This window comes from Dipodomys ordii, unplaced genomic scaffold (genome assembly GCF_000151885.1).
Source record: "Dipodomys ordii isolate 6190 unplaced genomic scaffold, Dord_2.0 Scaffold79, whole genome shotgun sequence".
NCBI classification, from domain to species: Eukaryota; Metazoa; Chordata; class Mammalia; order Rodentia; family Heteromyidae; genus Dipodomys; species Dipodomys ordii.
Genome location: NW_012267295.1, coordinates 3,545,484 through 3,559,294, shown reverse-complemented (window position 1 = coordinate 3,559,294; position 13,811 = coordinate 3,545,484). Strand labels below are relative to the sequence as shown.

General features: G+C 54.7%; 2 protein-coding genes across 2 annotated transcripts in view; both read right to left on the bottom strand.

Annotated features, from left to right (window-relative positions):
* Baiap2l2 (BAI1-associated protein 2-like 2) overlaps positions 1-7,618 on the bottom strand; it is a 14,765-nt gene extending 7,147 nt beyond the window's left edge. Inside the window, exons 1-7 of the mRNA XM_013024794.1 lie at positions 7,495-7,618; positions 6,554-6,629; positions 6,127-6,213; positions 5,710-5,771; positions 1,642-1,713; positions 1,370-1,486; positions 1,084-1,259 (exon numbers count right to left, since the gene is read on the bottom strand). Coding sequence (XP_012880248.1) covers positions 1,084-1,259; positions 1,370-1,486; positions 1,642-1,713; positions 5,710-5,771; positions 6,127-6,213; positions 6,554-6,629; positions 7,495-7,545 — 641 coding nt within the window. The 5' untranslated portion in view covers positions 7,546-7,618. The remainder of the gene's footprint in view (positions 1-1,083; positions 1,260-1,369; positions 1,487-1,641; positions 1,714-5,709; positions 5,772-6,126; positions 6,214-6,553; positions 6,630-7,494) is intronic.
* Positions 7,619-8,262: 644 nt separating this feature from the next.
* Pla2g6 (phospholipase A2, group VI (cytosolic, calcium-independent)) overlaps positions 8,263-13,811 on the bottom strand; it is a 35,057-nt gene continuing 29,508 nt past the window's right edge. The window contains exons 12-16 of the mRNA XM_013024793.1: positions 10,590-10,726; positions 10,177-10,331; positions 9,363-9,530; positions 8,929-9,002; positions 8,263-8,851 (exon numbers count right to left, since the gene is read on the bottom strand). Coding sequence (XP_012880247.1) covers positions 8,707-8,851; positions 8,929-9,002; positions 9,363-9,530; positions 10,177-10,331; positions 10,590-10,726 — 679 coding nt within the window. The 3' untranslated portion in view covers positions 8,263-8,706. The remainder of the gene's footprint in view (positions 8,852-8,928; positions 9,003-9,362; positions 9,531-10,176; positions 10,332-10,589; positions 10,727-13,811) is intronic.

Sequence of the window (13,811 nt, the reverse complement as noted above, 5' to 3'; positions counted from 1 at the left end):
GCTCAAGTGGTAGAGTGCTAGCCTTGAGCTGAAGAGCTGAAGGACAACGCCCAGGCCCAGAGTTCAGGCCTCACGACCAGACCAAAAAAAAAAAAAAAAAAAAGCCAGATGCTGGTAACTCACTTCTATCATCCTAGCAACACAGGAAGCTGAGATCTGAGGATCATAGTTCAAAGACAGCCCAGGCAGGAAAGTCCATGAGACTCTTATCTCCAATTAACCACCAGAAAACCAGAAGAGGAGCTATGGCTTAAAGTGGCAGAGCGCTAGCCTTGAGCAAAAGAGCTCAGGGACAGTGCCCATGCCCTAAGTTCAAGTCCTACAATCAATCAAACAGACAAACAACGAAGTAGGGTCTAGGAGGAGGGGCAGGGAGTTAGGATTTCTTTTTTGAAAAGATAATAGACATATAGTGGTCATGAGTTACATAAAAGGTAATATTTACAAGAGAGGTATAATAGTTATAAACCCCAAAGCACCAAGCAATACAGCAACCAAATATGGAAAGCAAAACCATTAGAAATCCAAGGAAATGAAGGAATTGGACTGACCCAGCAGATGGAGCAAGAACATTGAGATTTTTTTTTAATCCATGGCTAATAACTGAACAAACCTATTCATTAATGAACATGTAAATGCTGAGTATATGTATTCAGGATTTTTTTTTAAAGTTCATTCCTGCTAGGAATTTGGTTTAGTGGTAGACTGATTGCCTAGCAGGTATGAAGCCCTGGGTTTAATTCCTCAGTACCACATAAACAGATAAAGCTGGAAGTGGTGCTGTGGTAGAGTGCTAGCCTTGAGCAAAAAGAAGCTCAGGGACAATGTCCAGGTCCCTGAGTTCAAACCCCAGGACTGGCACCCCCCCAAAAAAAGTTCATTCCTGAATGAATTAATATGTCAATTAGTGAATCAGGCAAAACCAAAAGAATGAATGAATACCTGGGAAATACAAATAAACACAGAACTAGTCAGGTAGATTGGGTAGAGATGAAATTCTACAGAGATGGAGGAAGCAGTCTTGCGAGAGGGAAGAAGGGGAGAAGAGTCTGTGTGGGCAGGGCTCAGCTCGCTGCCCTCTGCCCCCCCATCCCCTCCACGCCCCAGCTCACCCGGCTGAAGAACTGCAGCAGGGTGTTGGAGAGCAGCAGGTGCTTCTCCGCCAGGAAGCGGTACCTGCGCTTCTCCTCCAGCTCGGCTGACCGTTGGCTCTCCGACACGAACGCCTGCATCTGCGCGTGCAGCCGGTTCACGCTCTCCTGTGGGGCAAGGTTGGGGTTGGGTGTGGGGGGGGCTGGGGTGGAAGGGGGGGCTGGCCAACCTCAGACCTGCCCTCCTCGCCTCCTGTGGCCACCCCAGTCCCCTGTACCTTCATCTCCCGCGCATTCTTGTCCCGATTGCGTTCCAGGCGCCACAGCTCAGACATGCACTTCTCCAGGTTGGCCGCTCGGTGGCGGTACTCGATCTCGTAGTGCTGGCGGCTATCCTGGGGTAAAGTGGAGGGACACGGAGGCCGGCACATCAGAGGGCTCTGGACATGGTTCCAGGGTTCAAAGCACAGGGTCGGGGACCAGGGAAAACCTGGGAATGTGGATAACCCAGGGCTGGTCTCAGTGTACCCGTCTGTCCAGCCCGACTCACCTTGATGTACTGCATGTCCAGCTTGGTGTTCTTCTCCATGTGCTGCAGCAGGTCTCCATGGAATGTCTGCACCTGTGTGGAGCGCAGATTGGGGTTGCTCAGGGTGGTGCCCTGTCCCCAGACCCCAGCGTCCTTGGCAGTTTCTGTTACAATGAAGTGTTTGGCCAGCCTCAGACAGAGATCCCCCCTGTCTCTGCTTCCTGTGTAGCTGGGATTAATCTCTAATCCCTAAATTGAGCTGCCTTGGCCCAGGGTACCAGCCTTGGCCTCCTTCCTGTTCTGTCTCCATCCTTTGAACCCCCAAATCTGGCCAATCTCTCTGCCCAGACCGTCTCCTACATGGCTGACTGCCCCAGCCTCTGGTTTGGTCCTAAGAAACACCCAGGTAGTGATGACCCTATTGGTCCTGAGAAAACATTGGCTGGCGTTATCTTTCTGGAAGTCTCTTTCACAGCAGAACCCAATAATCAGGACATCTTGCTGGCTGTTTTCTCACCTGAACCTCTTCCAGATTCCTCCCCCTGCTGCCACGCCTCCCTCTTCTAGGGTCACACAACCACCTCACTCACTGCGGGAGCACAGTAACCCTACTGAATAGAAGCCCAGTGACAAACATCTAGGAAATGAAATCATCCATGCCATTTATGACTTCAGAAATCAGATTGGCAGGAACGGATCTAGCCACAGGTAGATGAGAACCTTAGGCTGAGAAGAACCAAGCAGTGCAGAGGAAAAGAAAGGAATAAATAAATGGATATGGCATTCAACACCTGAAATGGAATATTAAAATAATCGCCAGCCTCTAGATCAATGACATCTCTATCAAAAAATCCTAGTGCTTGACAGTCTGACTATGCAACTGATACACACATGTAAACGATCTTCAGCAGGCAGTACAATTTTGAAGAACAAAGTTCTGTGCATCAAATACCTGATACCAGAAAATGAATCAGCTGGAGATGTGGCTCTGTGGGAAAGCACTCACCTAGCAAGTGCAAGGCCCTGAGTTCTAGCCCCAGTACTGCCAAAAAAAAAAAAAAAAGGAAAAGAAAAGAAACTGAATAAGCCAGGTACAATCTGGAAGATGGCAGTTCAAAGCCAGAGTGGGCAGAGAGAAGTCTAGGAGATTCCATGTCTAAAATAACCAGCAAAAGGTTAGGCTGTAGGCTCAGCTGAAGTGTAGAACACCAGCTGAGTAAGTGTCTGTGAGGCCCTGATTTTAAACCCTGGTGCTACAATCATCATCATCATCATCTCACAAGCTGAAGTCAGGTTTTGTTTTTTGTTTTTTTTTTGGTTGGTCGTGGGGATTGAACTCTGGGCTTGGGCACTGTCCCTCAGCTCTTCAGCTCAAGGCGAGCGCTCTACCACTTGAGCCACAGCGCCACTTCCAGTTTTCTAGTGGTTAATTGGAGATAAGAGTCTCACAGACTTTCCTGCCCGGCTGGCTTTGAACTGCAATCCTCAGATCTCAGCCTCTTGAGTAGCTAGGATGATAGGCGTGAGCCACCAGTGCCCGGCTGCTGAAGTCAGATTTTATCCCTTCTTTGTTTAAAATCTATGAATGGTTCTGTGTTCACCTGCCAGGTGAACAGCAGAACTGATCGCTGCCCAGGGCCCTGTTCTGTTTGTCACGCCCTCCACTCTCCCTCACTGACGCCCTGCAAGCCCATCTTTCCCTGCTGCTCCTCTGCCCACCCCCTGCTGGGCCCCTGGCTCTCCTCACCCATGCCCCGTTAGCCCTTTCTTTTTTTCTTTTTCTTTTGGTTCAATCATGGAGCTTGAACTCTGGTCCTGGGCACTATCTCTCAGCTCTTCAGCTCAAGACTAGCGCTCCACCGCTAGAGCCACAGCGCTACTTCAGGTTTTCTGTAGTTAATTGGAGATAAAGAGTCTCATGGACTTTTCCTGCCCGGGAAGGCTTTGAACAATGATCCTCAGATCTCAGCCTCCTGCGTAGCTAGGATGACAGGTGTGAGCCACCAGCGCCCAGCTCCCTTTAGCCCTTTCTCTGTCCCCTTTCTGGTAGCATTTCCCTCCAGCAACTGTTAAAAATCACTTACCCTGATGTTCCCCACCCCTACCCCTGCTCCATAGCTATCTTGAGTCTTCTATGGGAGAGGTCACTGACCCACTGGTCTGGATCCAGGACCCTGGGGGAGGGATCAAGAGCCCCTGCAGGCAAATCAGGGACACTTGGGGGGGGGGAGAGACCCGGCCGGGGCCTGGGCGGGAAGGAGCCTGGGTGGGGGGACCTCCAGTTTCTGGCACTGTTCTGGTACAGTTCTGGGGGCCCCCCACTGGTTGTCACAGCCAAGACATGGTATCTGGAGAGGGTGGCTCTCCTTACATCTGTCCCTGCCTAGCCCAGGTGTGCCACAAATAACACCACGACAGGAAGGCACAGCTCCCTCTGCAATGCCCAAGGACACTGGGGACACAACAGCACCCCAAAGTGGTCACAGAGGCCCCGGCCCAAGGGACCAGGGCACAGCGCTGCACGCGTGTGTGGGATGGATATTTTCTCTCCGTGAAACAGATGCCCACACCAAACAGTGTTTATGGTGTCCCCCAAGAGCATTCTGTCTTTAGGGTCCTCCCCCTGGTATAATTCTGAGCCTAGGAACGATCACATGGAAGTTCCTCCTAGGCCTTCCAGGCTGTCACCACCAGACCCTATTCCCACCTCTCCTGCCTGGCAGCAGGCTCTGGCTCCCTTCTGCCCCCCACTCTGTGCCCTGGAAGCCCCCCCCCCTTCTCTCCTCTCCTGTCTCCATCTTGCAGCTCAGAGCCACGCCCCTCCAGGCTCTGCAGCTACAGAGTAAACATGTCCCACCTTGCTGGGCATGGGTGGCTCACACCTGTCATCTTAGCTACTCAGGAGGCTGAGATCTGAGGATCATGGTTCAAAGCCAGCCCAGGGCAGGAAAAGTCTGTGAGACTCTTTATCTCCAATAAACCACTCAGAAAACTGGAAGTGGCGCTGTGGCTCAAAGTGGTAGAGTGCTCACCTTGAGCTGAAGAGCTGAGGGACAGTGCCCAGGCCCAGAGTTCAAGCCCCACTACTGACTAAAAAAGAAAAAACAAAAGTCCCACCTTGCAGATTGGTAAGGTGAAGTCTACCTTGTTTGTTACAGCCAAGATGTAGGGAGAGGGGGAGATACAGGGGAGGACTGATAGGTAAACTGAGGCATAGAGTCCAAAGGCACAAAGCAGGTAACTAGTGGAGCTGGGCTTGTGTATGGCGGGGGCTTGAACTCAGGGCTTTACAGTCTTGCTTAGCTTTTTTATTCAAGGCTGGTGCTCTACCACTAGAGCTGCAGCTCTGCTTCTGGCTTTTTGGTGGTTAATTGGAGATAAGAGCCTCACAACTTTCTTGCCCAGGCTGGCTTTGAACTGTGATCCTCACATCTCAGGCTCCTGAGTAGCTAGGATTACAGGTGGAAGCCATTGGTGCCTGGCTGGATCTGGGCTTTGAACTCAGGAACTCTCTTCTTTCTTTCTTTTCTTTTCCTTCCTTCCTTCCCTCCTTTCCTCCTTCCTTCCCTCCTTCTTTCTTTCTTTATTATTGTCGGTCCTGGGGCTTGAACTCTGGGTCTGAGTGCTGTCCTTGTACTCTTCAGCTCAAGGCTAGCACTCTACCACTTGAGCCACAGCGCCACTTCCAGTTTTCTGGTAGTTTATTGGAGATCAGAGTCTCACAGACTTTCCTGCCGGGGCTGGCTTTAAACTGAGATCCTCAGATCCCAGCCTCCTGAGTAGCTAGGATTACAGGTGTGAGCTGCGGGTGCCTGGCTGATCCTTGTTCTTCCCAGTCCCTCCCCCCCACCCCTGCCCCAAACCTTGCCCTGGATCCTAAGTGATGAACTAGATCTGAAAGACTCAGCTCCTCCTCTGTAAAATGGAAGGCCCTGAGTGTGCTGAAGGCCCCACTGAGCTACTACAGACCGTGTACCTGGGCAGACCCTGGGGAGGAGGGGCGGGGGAGGGCCGGGAAGGCTCCCTTGTTCTCCTGGAAATGGGCCCCAGATGCTTGAGTGGCCACCAGGCCTGGGGACGGACACTCACCACCACCTCCAGGTCTGAGTTCAAGTGCCGTTGTGTGTCGGACATTTGCACTAGGATCTCACCTGGAGGAAGAAGCTTCAGTGTGAGGAGCCGAGAAGCCGTGCCCGCCCTCCGCCTGCCCGCCCGCCAGCCTGAGGAACAAAGTCCGGGGACTTCCCACCTGCTCCACTGGAGCCTGGGTACTGGGCACAGCCCCTTCCGTGCTCAGGGAGTGGGGGAGGGGCTGTGGGTGTTGGGCTGCAGGCTTGAGTTGGGGGTGCCAGGCTTCTGAGAGGGACAGTGTGTATAAGGACCCCCCTCTGGGCTTTAGAATGTGAACAAATGTGGGGCTCCAGCCTTGAGCAGGTGAGAGCTTTAGGAGGATTGCTCCCCACCCCCAGCCCAAGACAGGGAGCCTGAAGTAGAGGGGTGCCTCACCCAGAATCTGAGAGGTAGAGCTTTGCAGGGCCTGCTCCCCAATTTTCTGGATGGCGCTGAAGTACACCTCGGCTGCCTCAGACAGAGCTGCAGGGAGAGAGTGGCCTCAGCCTCGAATGCTGAACCTCCCAGCCTCCCTGTCAAGACTCCTCCTTTGGTATGAGAGGATGTGGAGGGAGCGTGATGGGGATCTGTGTGTGTGTGTGTGTGTGTGTGTGCACCTTGGGCACTGTGTGCAGCTGTGGCATTGGTCAGGGGACAAGCAGGGACACAGGTTCCCTGGGGCCTGGCACAGAACAGGTCCCCCATTTGTATTTTGGGGGTGGGGGGACATGGGAGGAGCAGAGCACCGAGTGAGAGGCGAGAGCTGAAGACAGCTGGCGTGGGGTGTGGAGTTATCGGCTGGGACGCTGAGGGGAGCACTCACCGTGGAAGGCCCGCAGGTAGTTATTACCCAGGTACACCAGGTTCTCCAGGGCAGGGTTGAACTGTTCCATGATGCTCTGCGCCCAGGGGAGAGGAGGCCGGCCATGGCGGGAGCAGAAGGGAGGGAGGGGTGGTGGTACCCAGCCCCAGTGAGAAGTGGGGGCCCACCCCTCGGGAGCCCAGAATCCTCTCAGCTGCAGAGGCCTCCAGGACCATCTTTTGGGGACCCCTTCCCAGCCAGCTCGTGTTCACACCCCTGCCCCAGCCCTGGGTCCAGCTTTGCCCTGGCTGAACTCACAGGGCTTCTGCACCCAGCAGTGCAGGCAGACCTCACCCATCTCAAAGAAGACACCCCCTCCACACACCCCCCCAGGATCCAGGCTCCGGCTGGGTCACCCTGGCCACCCAGGGTCAGGGCCAGTTGGAAAGTATTAATGGGCGCTGCAGACAGAACCTCAGACTTAAGACTTGGCACTGAGCCTTGATTCAAATCCCAGTAGCACCTCTTCCTCCCTGGGTGACCTTGAACATGGGGTTCAAGCTCTCAGTTTTCTCATCTGCCCCACAGCACGGTTCATTTTCTACCTCACAAGTAGGGTGGCGTGAGGCTTGTGTGTGAGGGGGTCCTGCATACAAGGAGGCGCTTAATAAATGTGTCTACAGAGACTGTAACAGCTCCACTAGAGGTGAGGTGGGAAATGAGAGGCCCCCGTCCCAGCTCCTTTCCAAGGGGACCTGGTGGACTTTATGCTCTGCTCTGTGGGTCTTTAAGCCACAACTGCCCTGGTTCCCCTGGCTGGGTCTGCCTGGGGGTGGGGGCAAGGATGGCCACTGCCCCCAGGAATGCCCGCCCAAGGCCCAAAGCTCAGTCCATCCCGGCCCCCTTCCAGCAGCCCCGGCTCGCGGGCCGTCTGTTCTCCTGGCTGGGCCCCGCATGCTCACCTTGTAGATGGCCATGGTGGATCTGTAGAACTGGTCCATCTCGGGGGCCATGGGCAGCTGAGCTGGCACTGAGGAGGCGGAGGCCGGGCTGGGAGCCCCAGGGAGCAAGGTGGCTGCAAGTGTGCGCTGCCGCCCTGGGCCTGGCCTGGAAGGAGGCAGCTGCTTAATTATTCACCAGGCGGGATGTCAATGTGATCTGGGGCGTAACCAGACCCAGCCGGGGGGAGGCCTGTGACGCAGGCGGCTCGGGTGACCGGCTTTCAATTATTTACCCCTGTCTTGCAGAGGCTGGTGGTGGGCACTGGTGGCTGTGCCGCTCTCTCTGGGGGACCCTGTTTTGCTGTCTGCCTCTCCAGGGCCCTGGCAGTCCCTGTCCCCAGGCTCTGGGCCTCCTCGCAGCAGGAGCATCTGCACAGGTGACCTCACGTGGGGACACCTGGCTGTGTCCAGGCCCATGCTGGGGATGGAGCCCAGGGCCTCACGGATGCTAGGCAAGGGCTCACCGCCGAGCTCCACCCCTAGCCCAGTGGAAAGCGGCCCGCGGGGCAGGGGCAGAGTGTGGCCGTGCTCATCTGCTCCCGCGAGCATGGAGCCCCGCTTCCCTCTGGACTTGCTTGGGGCAGGTGGGCCTGCCAGCCACCTCTGGCCATCTTCCAGCTGCCCCAGGGAGACTGGGCGCAGGGATGGGATACCAGAACACCCTGAGGGTGGGGGACGGAGAGCTGGAGCCGAGGGGGCACCCGCCCCATAAAGTACACCGCACAGGGCCACCTGAGTCAGAATAATTTATTTCACATTTCGGGGTGGCCCCTCCTGTTCTCACAGCACGTGGGCAGGGAAGTGAGCTGGCAGGAGTGACCTTTGGGAGCTGGGCAGCTCTAGGGGTGGGGTGCTGGGGTGTGCAGAGGGCAAAGTTGAATGGGACACCCCACTCCTGGAGCCTGGGTTTCTGTAAGTGGTGGGGCAGTGACTCCCCATTTCTCTGGCCCCTACCACCAGGGAAGGGGGTAGATTGGGTGGGCTGGCCTCCAGGCCAGGCGGGGTGGGGTTCCCCTGGTTTTTAGTCCCTCAGGCAAGTCAGGAAAGGGGCTGAGGGGGGCCTGAAGTGACAAGGCGGGGGGGGGGCTGGCCCCCGGATGCAGCCGCCGGCCCCTGGTGATCATGGAGCTGCGGGCCGGCTCTGCGGCCCCGGGCCCGCGGTGGGTCGGGGGCTCAAGGAGCGAGCAGCAGCTGGACCAGCTTCTGGAACTGCTCCCGCTGCTCGTAGATGTACACCTCCGTCTCCCACAGAGCGTTCACCAGCACAGCGTCGCTGACCTCATCCAGCATGATGTCCATCCCCAGCTGGGGGTTCAATCTGTGCGAACCAAGGAGCCGGGCTCACCAGGGGGCCCGGCCTGGGGGCCAACGGATCCCACCAGGCCTGAGCCTCACCTGAAGTACTGGATGTCAACCATCTCGCACCAGGCCCGGGCCCGGTCCACGGCCCGGCCATCTGGATCTGTGCACTGGTGAGAAGCAGCCTCTGTGAGCCCCGCCCAGCACTGGCCTGTCCCCACCGGGCTCCACCCACCATCAGGGTGACTCTGGGCCTCGGTGATGCCCAGCTGAGCAGTCAGAGGGGCAGGGCCTGCGCGGCACACACAGCTCACTGGGGTATGGGGGGGGCAGTGACACCTCCCCCTGTGGCTTTAGTCCACGTACACCTGGCTCTCTCAAGAGATGAACGGGTAAAGATGGTTTGAAGAACCCCACCAAGGGCATTGCTGAGGGACAGGCCCAGCCCGGAGACATTAGGAGGCTGGACAGAGCCCCACTGTCACCCATGAGGATGGGGGGGTGATAGCCTGGGGGAGGCCCCAACTCACACAGTCCACCACCATCTTGCCCAATTCCTTGGCCCCGAAAACGGTCTTGGCCAGTTCCCAGGGGTTGCTGGGCCGGAAGACATCCACACAGGTCACCGGCACCTGCGGGGACCTCCCTGTCCCCAAGGAGACAACGATGGACAGTTTCTTCACCTTGCTCCCCTGGCCCTGTGGTGAGCAGGACAGGGTCAAAGGGGACCTCCCATGGGGGACACAGGGGAGGCAGAAGGGACCTCCCACAGGAGCACAGGGGGGTCAGAGAGGACCTCCCCCAGAGGGCAGTGGGGGGCAGTGGGAGGTCAAGGCGGGCACTAGGAAGGGCACGTGGCCCTGGGGGAGGGGGTCTGGCAGTGTGTCTGAGTGCAGACTCTTGCAGACAAGCTGGTGTGGGTATCATGGCTATCTCTGGGCCCAGCACCTGTGTACCACAGGCCTCACAGGGCCACCCTCAGGGAGAAGGGCAGCCATGGCAGGCAGGGAAGAGCAGATTCGGGATCTGTATCAGTGTTTTACAGGCTGCCTTGCTCTACCATGATGGCTCTGAGAGGCTGCCAGCCCTTCCCGGGTCCTCTGAGCCCTGCACACAGACAGCCACCGGCATCCAGGCTTTGTAGAGGGCCTGGCCCCAGCTACAGTCTGTCCAGGAGACATGCGCCCTGGCCGTCCGCTGGCAGCGGGCATGCACTGGGCCTCGGAATGCCTGGTTCCCAGGGCTGCGGGCACCCGTGGGCGGCAGAAGGGCCACCGGGCTTCCCGGTGCAGAGGATGTCTGCCCTGTGCAGACATGCCCAGCCCGGGGCTGCACGGTTCTCACCTTGCGGATCATGTCCTGGTTGAACTCATGGATCTCGGTCATAGCGTCCAGTGTGGGGTTGTTGGCCAGCAGCCCGCCGTCCAGGAAGCGCCCGTTGGGCCGGAAGTAGGTAGGGGCTGCCCCACTGCTCCGCGCCGCCCGCCATACCAGCTGGTCTAGGGGAAGGGGGAGGGGACCAGGTTGGCACAAGAGCTGGTATAAGGCCTGTGCCCTTCAGATCTCAGGGTGCAAGTGTGGGGTGTAGGGACAGGTGCCCTACATCCCAGTGAAGGTGGGGTGTCAGTGGGGCCCAGGAGCCCCCAGCAATGCTTGTCCTCAGCCAATCAGGACGGGGGGGGTTGAGACTACCCGATGCCCCTCCGCGACTCGCATCCATCACCCGCATCCACGTAAGCATTAAACATGGTTTGAACCTGAGGGGTGGGTTGGCGGCTTTAGGTTAACATTCTGAGTGAAGCGAGGCTCCCGAACGGCCTCTGGTGCCTCATAGTTCCGGAAGAGGTGGAGCTCGGCAGGCTGCCTGTCCGACAGCGTCCCAGTCAGCATCACCCTGGGGAGAAGGAGCGAGGCGCTGACTGGCCACCTGGTCCACGCTCCCCACCACCTGGCAGAGCTGCCACCCACACGGTGCCGGGATTCTCCAGACTGTCCTTCCCGGTGTCTGTAGCACTGGTAGTCAGCCCATGGAGGTGATTTGGCCAAAAGCGCCACATTTCCCACAGGTTTATGCTTACACCCAAAAACCCACTTCGGGGAATTTGTCCTGAGCAATCACATGTATGCAAGACAGGCTGCCATTTCCTAAGTAAACAGCGCCAGGGGTGTTCACACACACCTGTAATCCCAGCACTCTGAAGGGAGAGCAGGAAGACTGAGGCAAGCCTGAGCTGTTCCACGGTGAGATCCTGTCTCAAAAACACCCAAAACCAAACCAGAGCAAACCACTAAAAAATAGCTGGGGTGTCCATCAGCAGGCCAGTGCAATACCCCGAGGCCATCTGCCCGATGGGCTCGGAGCCCTCATAGAATGGCTGTGGATATGTTTACATACTGACAGGGAGTGGACTCTGGGACAGTTAGTAGGCCACCATTTACTCAAAACCGAAACAACATATGTTCCTGTTTACACAGCCAGAGGGCAACTCTGAAGGGACGTTGGCACCAGGCAGCATGGACGGCTTTGGGGAAGGGCACGCGGGGGGACTTTTGAGACCTTTTCAACAGCCTACTGAGAAGCCTCCTCCTGATCCTGAGACACAGGCACCTAAACATTGAGGAGTGCCCTGGAGAGAAGCTAGTATGTGTTATGTCCCAGCTCCTTAAAACCTGAAAATTCCACCCTGGATAAAGTCTGTCCTAAAGGAACAATCCGGACCACAATGGCGGCTTCGGGTGCAAGGCTATTCTTTGCCCTGTGATTTATTAGAGTGAAAATCTAGCTGGAACAGAAGGGTAAGGAAACAATAAAACACTTTACAGCCATTCAAAATTATGCTTACAGAGTAAACCAGAAATGAACTTGTTATATTGTAAAGAAAAATACAGAGGAAGGGAAACAACCCTGAACAAAGGATTTTCTCCACTTATGTGAATACTGTGGGAAGATTATTTCAACAGTGCTCCCGTTGAGAAAAACTGCAATGCTACATGTATTTTTAATCTTAAAAGCATGAGATCTGACAAGATAGAAAAGAGCAGGAAAAACTGAGAATAAGCAAGAACTCAGCCCCATCTCTAACCAGAGGCAAAGTACAAACCACAGAAACCTTGAACTTCAGGGGGTCTCTAGGGCAAGGGGGACCAGGTCAAAGTCCAGGACCCTTCAGAGGAGAGGGTCTGGCGGGAGCCCTTTCCCATGCTGTGTTGGGGATCCTCAGTGTGTAGCTTCTAGCATCAGGATAAAGATGGACTGGAAAGAAATCACCCTTCCAGACCCTGGGACTATAAGGAAAGCTGTCCTGGCCCTGGGAAGACACAAACCTCAGAAAACATTGACTATACTAGCCCTCATGCACAGGGAGTCAAGACTCACATCATCTGGGGGTAAGGCTCTGAACCTCCAGGACAGCGGTTTAGTGGAAGCGGCCTAGCCGTTAGTGTCCAGTGTCTGGAACAGGTCACTCTCTTGATCAAGGAAGCCCATTCTGGCCTTCACAGAATCTGCATGTATTATTCTCAACACTAAGGAGCAGCACTTAGTTAAAAATAACAAAAAGTGTACACACAATGAAATAAACTACCATGAGTGAGAATGAGCTCAAACCACAGAAACAGCACAATATATCTACAGAGCCTTCAGATAGCGGAGGTTGTAAATTAAGATGACTACACGGCGATACTCATAATGTTTAAAGCTATCAAGCTAAGCTTGATAAAATTTTAAGGGGATAAGAGGTTGTAAATGCTGACACATGCATGAAATAGGACGATCACAGTCCAATACTACTAGCCTAGGCAAAAGTCTAAGATGCTATCTGAAAACCAAACTAAAATAAAAAAAGGACTGGGGGCATGGCTCAAGTGGTAGAGTGCTTTCCTGGCAAGGATGAGGCCCCGAGGTCAAACCTCAGAACCACCAAAATGGGGGGTGAGGGACTACCAATAATGACCTGAGCCAGGCACCAGGGCTCACACCTATAATGCTAGCTATTCAGGAGGCTGGAATCTGAGGATCATGGTTTGAAGCCAACCCAGGCAAAAAGTCCATGAGACTCTTATCTCAAATTAACTATCAGAAAACCAGAAGTGGAGCAATGGCTCAAAGTGGAAGAGTGCTAGCCTTGAATATAAAAGCTCAGGGACAGTACCCAGGCTCTGAGTTCAAGTCCCACAACCAACAACAGCAACAAAAAAGACCTGAAAGATTTGAAGAAGAACCCGAGTACTTTTTTTTTGGAGGGGGGGCGGTTGTGGGGCTTGAACTCTGGGCCTGGGTGCTGTCCCTTAGCTCTTCAGTTCAAGTCAAGCACTCTACCACTTGAGCCACAGCATCACTTCTGGTTTTCTGGTGGTTAATTGGAGATAGGAGTCTCACCAACATTCCTACCGGGGCTGGCTTTGAACCTCGATCCTCAGATCTCAGCCTCCTGAGTAGCTAGGATTACAGGAATGAGCCACTGGTACCTGAGTACTTTTTTTTTTTTTTTTGCTGGTCATGGGGCCTGAACTCTGGGCCTGGGCACTGTCCCTCAGCCCTTCAGCTCAAGGCGAGTGCTCTACCACTGGAGCCACAGCACCACTTCTGGCTTTTTTTCTTTTTGCTTATGTGGTGCTGAGGAATCGAACCTAGGGCCTCATGCATGTGAGGCAAGCACTCTACCACTGAGCCACCTTCCCAGCCCACCTGAGTACTTTTGAGACTGAAAAATATCAATACATACAATAATAAAGAACTCAATGGATGTGTTAAATGAAAAATTAGATAACGCTAAAGAGAGAATTCATGAGTTGGAAAATAGGTAAAAAGAAATTATCCAGAAAAAGAATAAAAAATGATAGAGAAATACAATGACAGAAAAGGTAAGTTAAAAGACATTGAGAGGGGCTGGGAAGGTGGCTCAGTGGTAGAGCGCTTGCCTTGCATGCATGAGGCCCTGGGTTCGATTCCTCAGCACCACATAAGCAAAAAGAAAAAA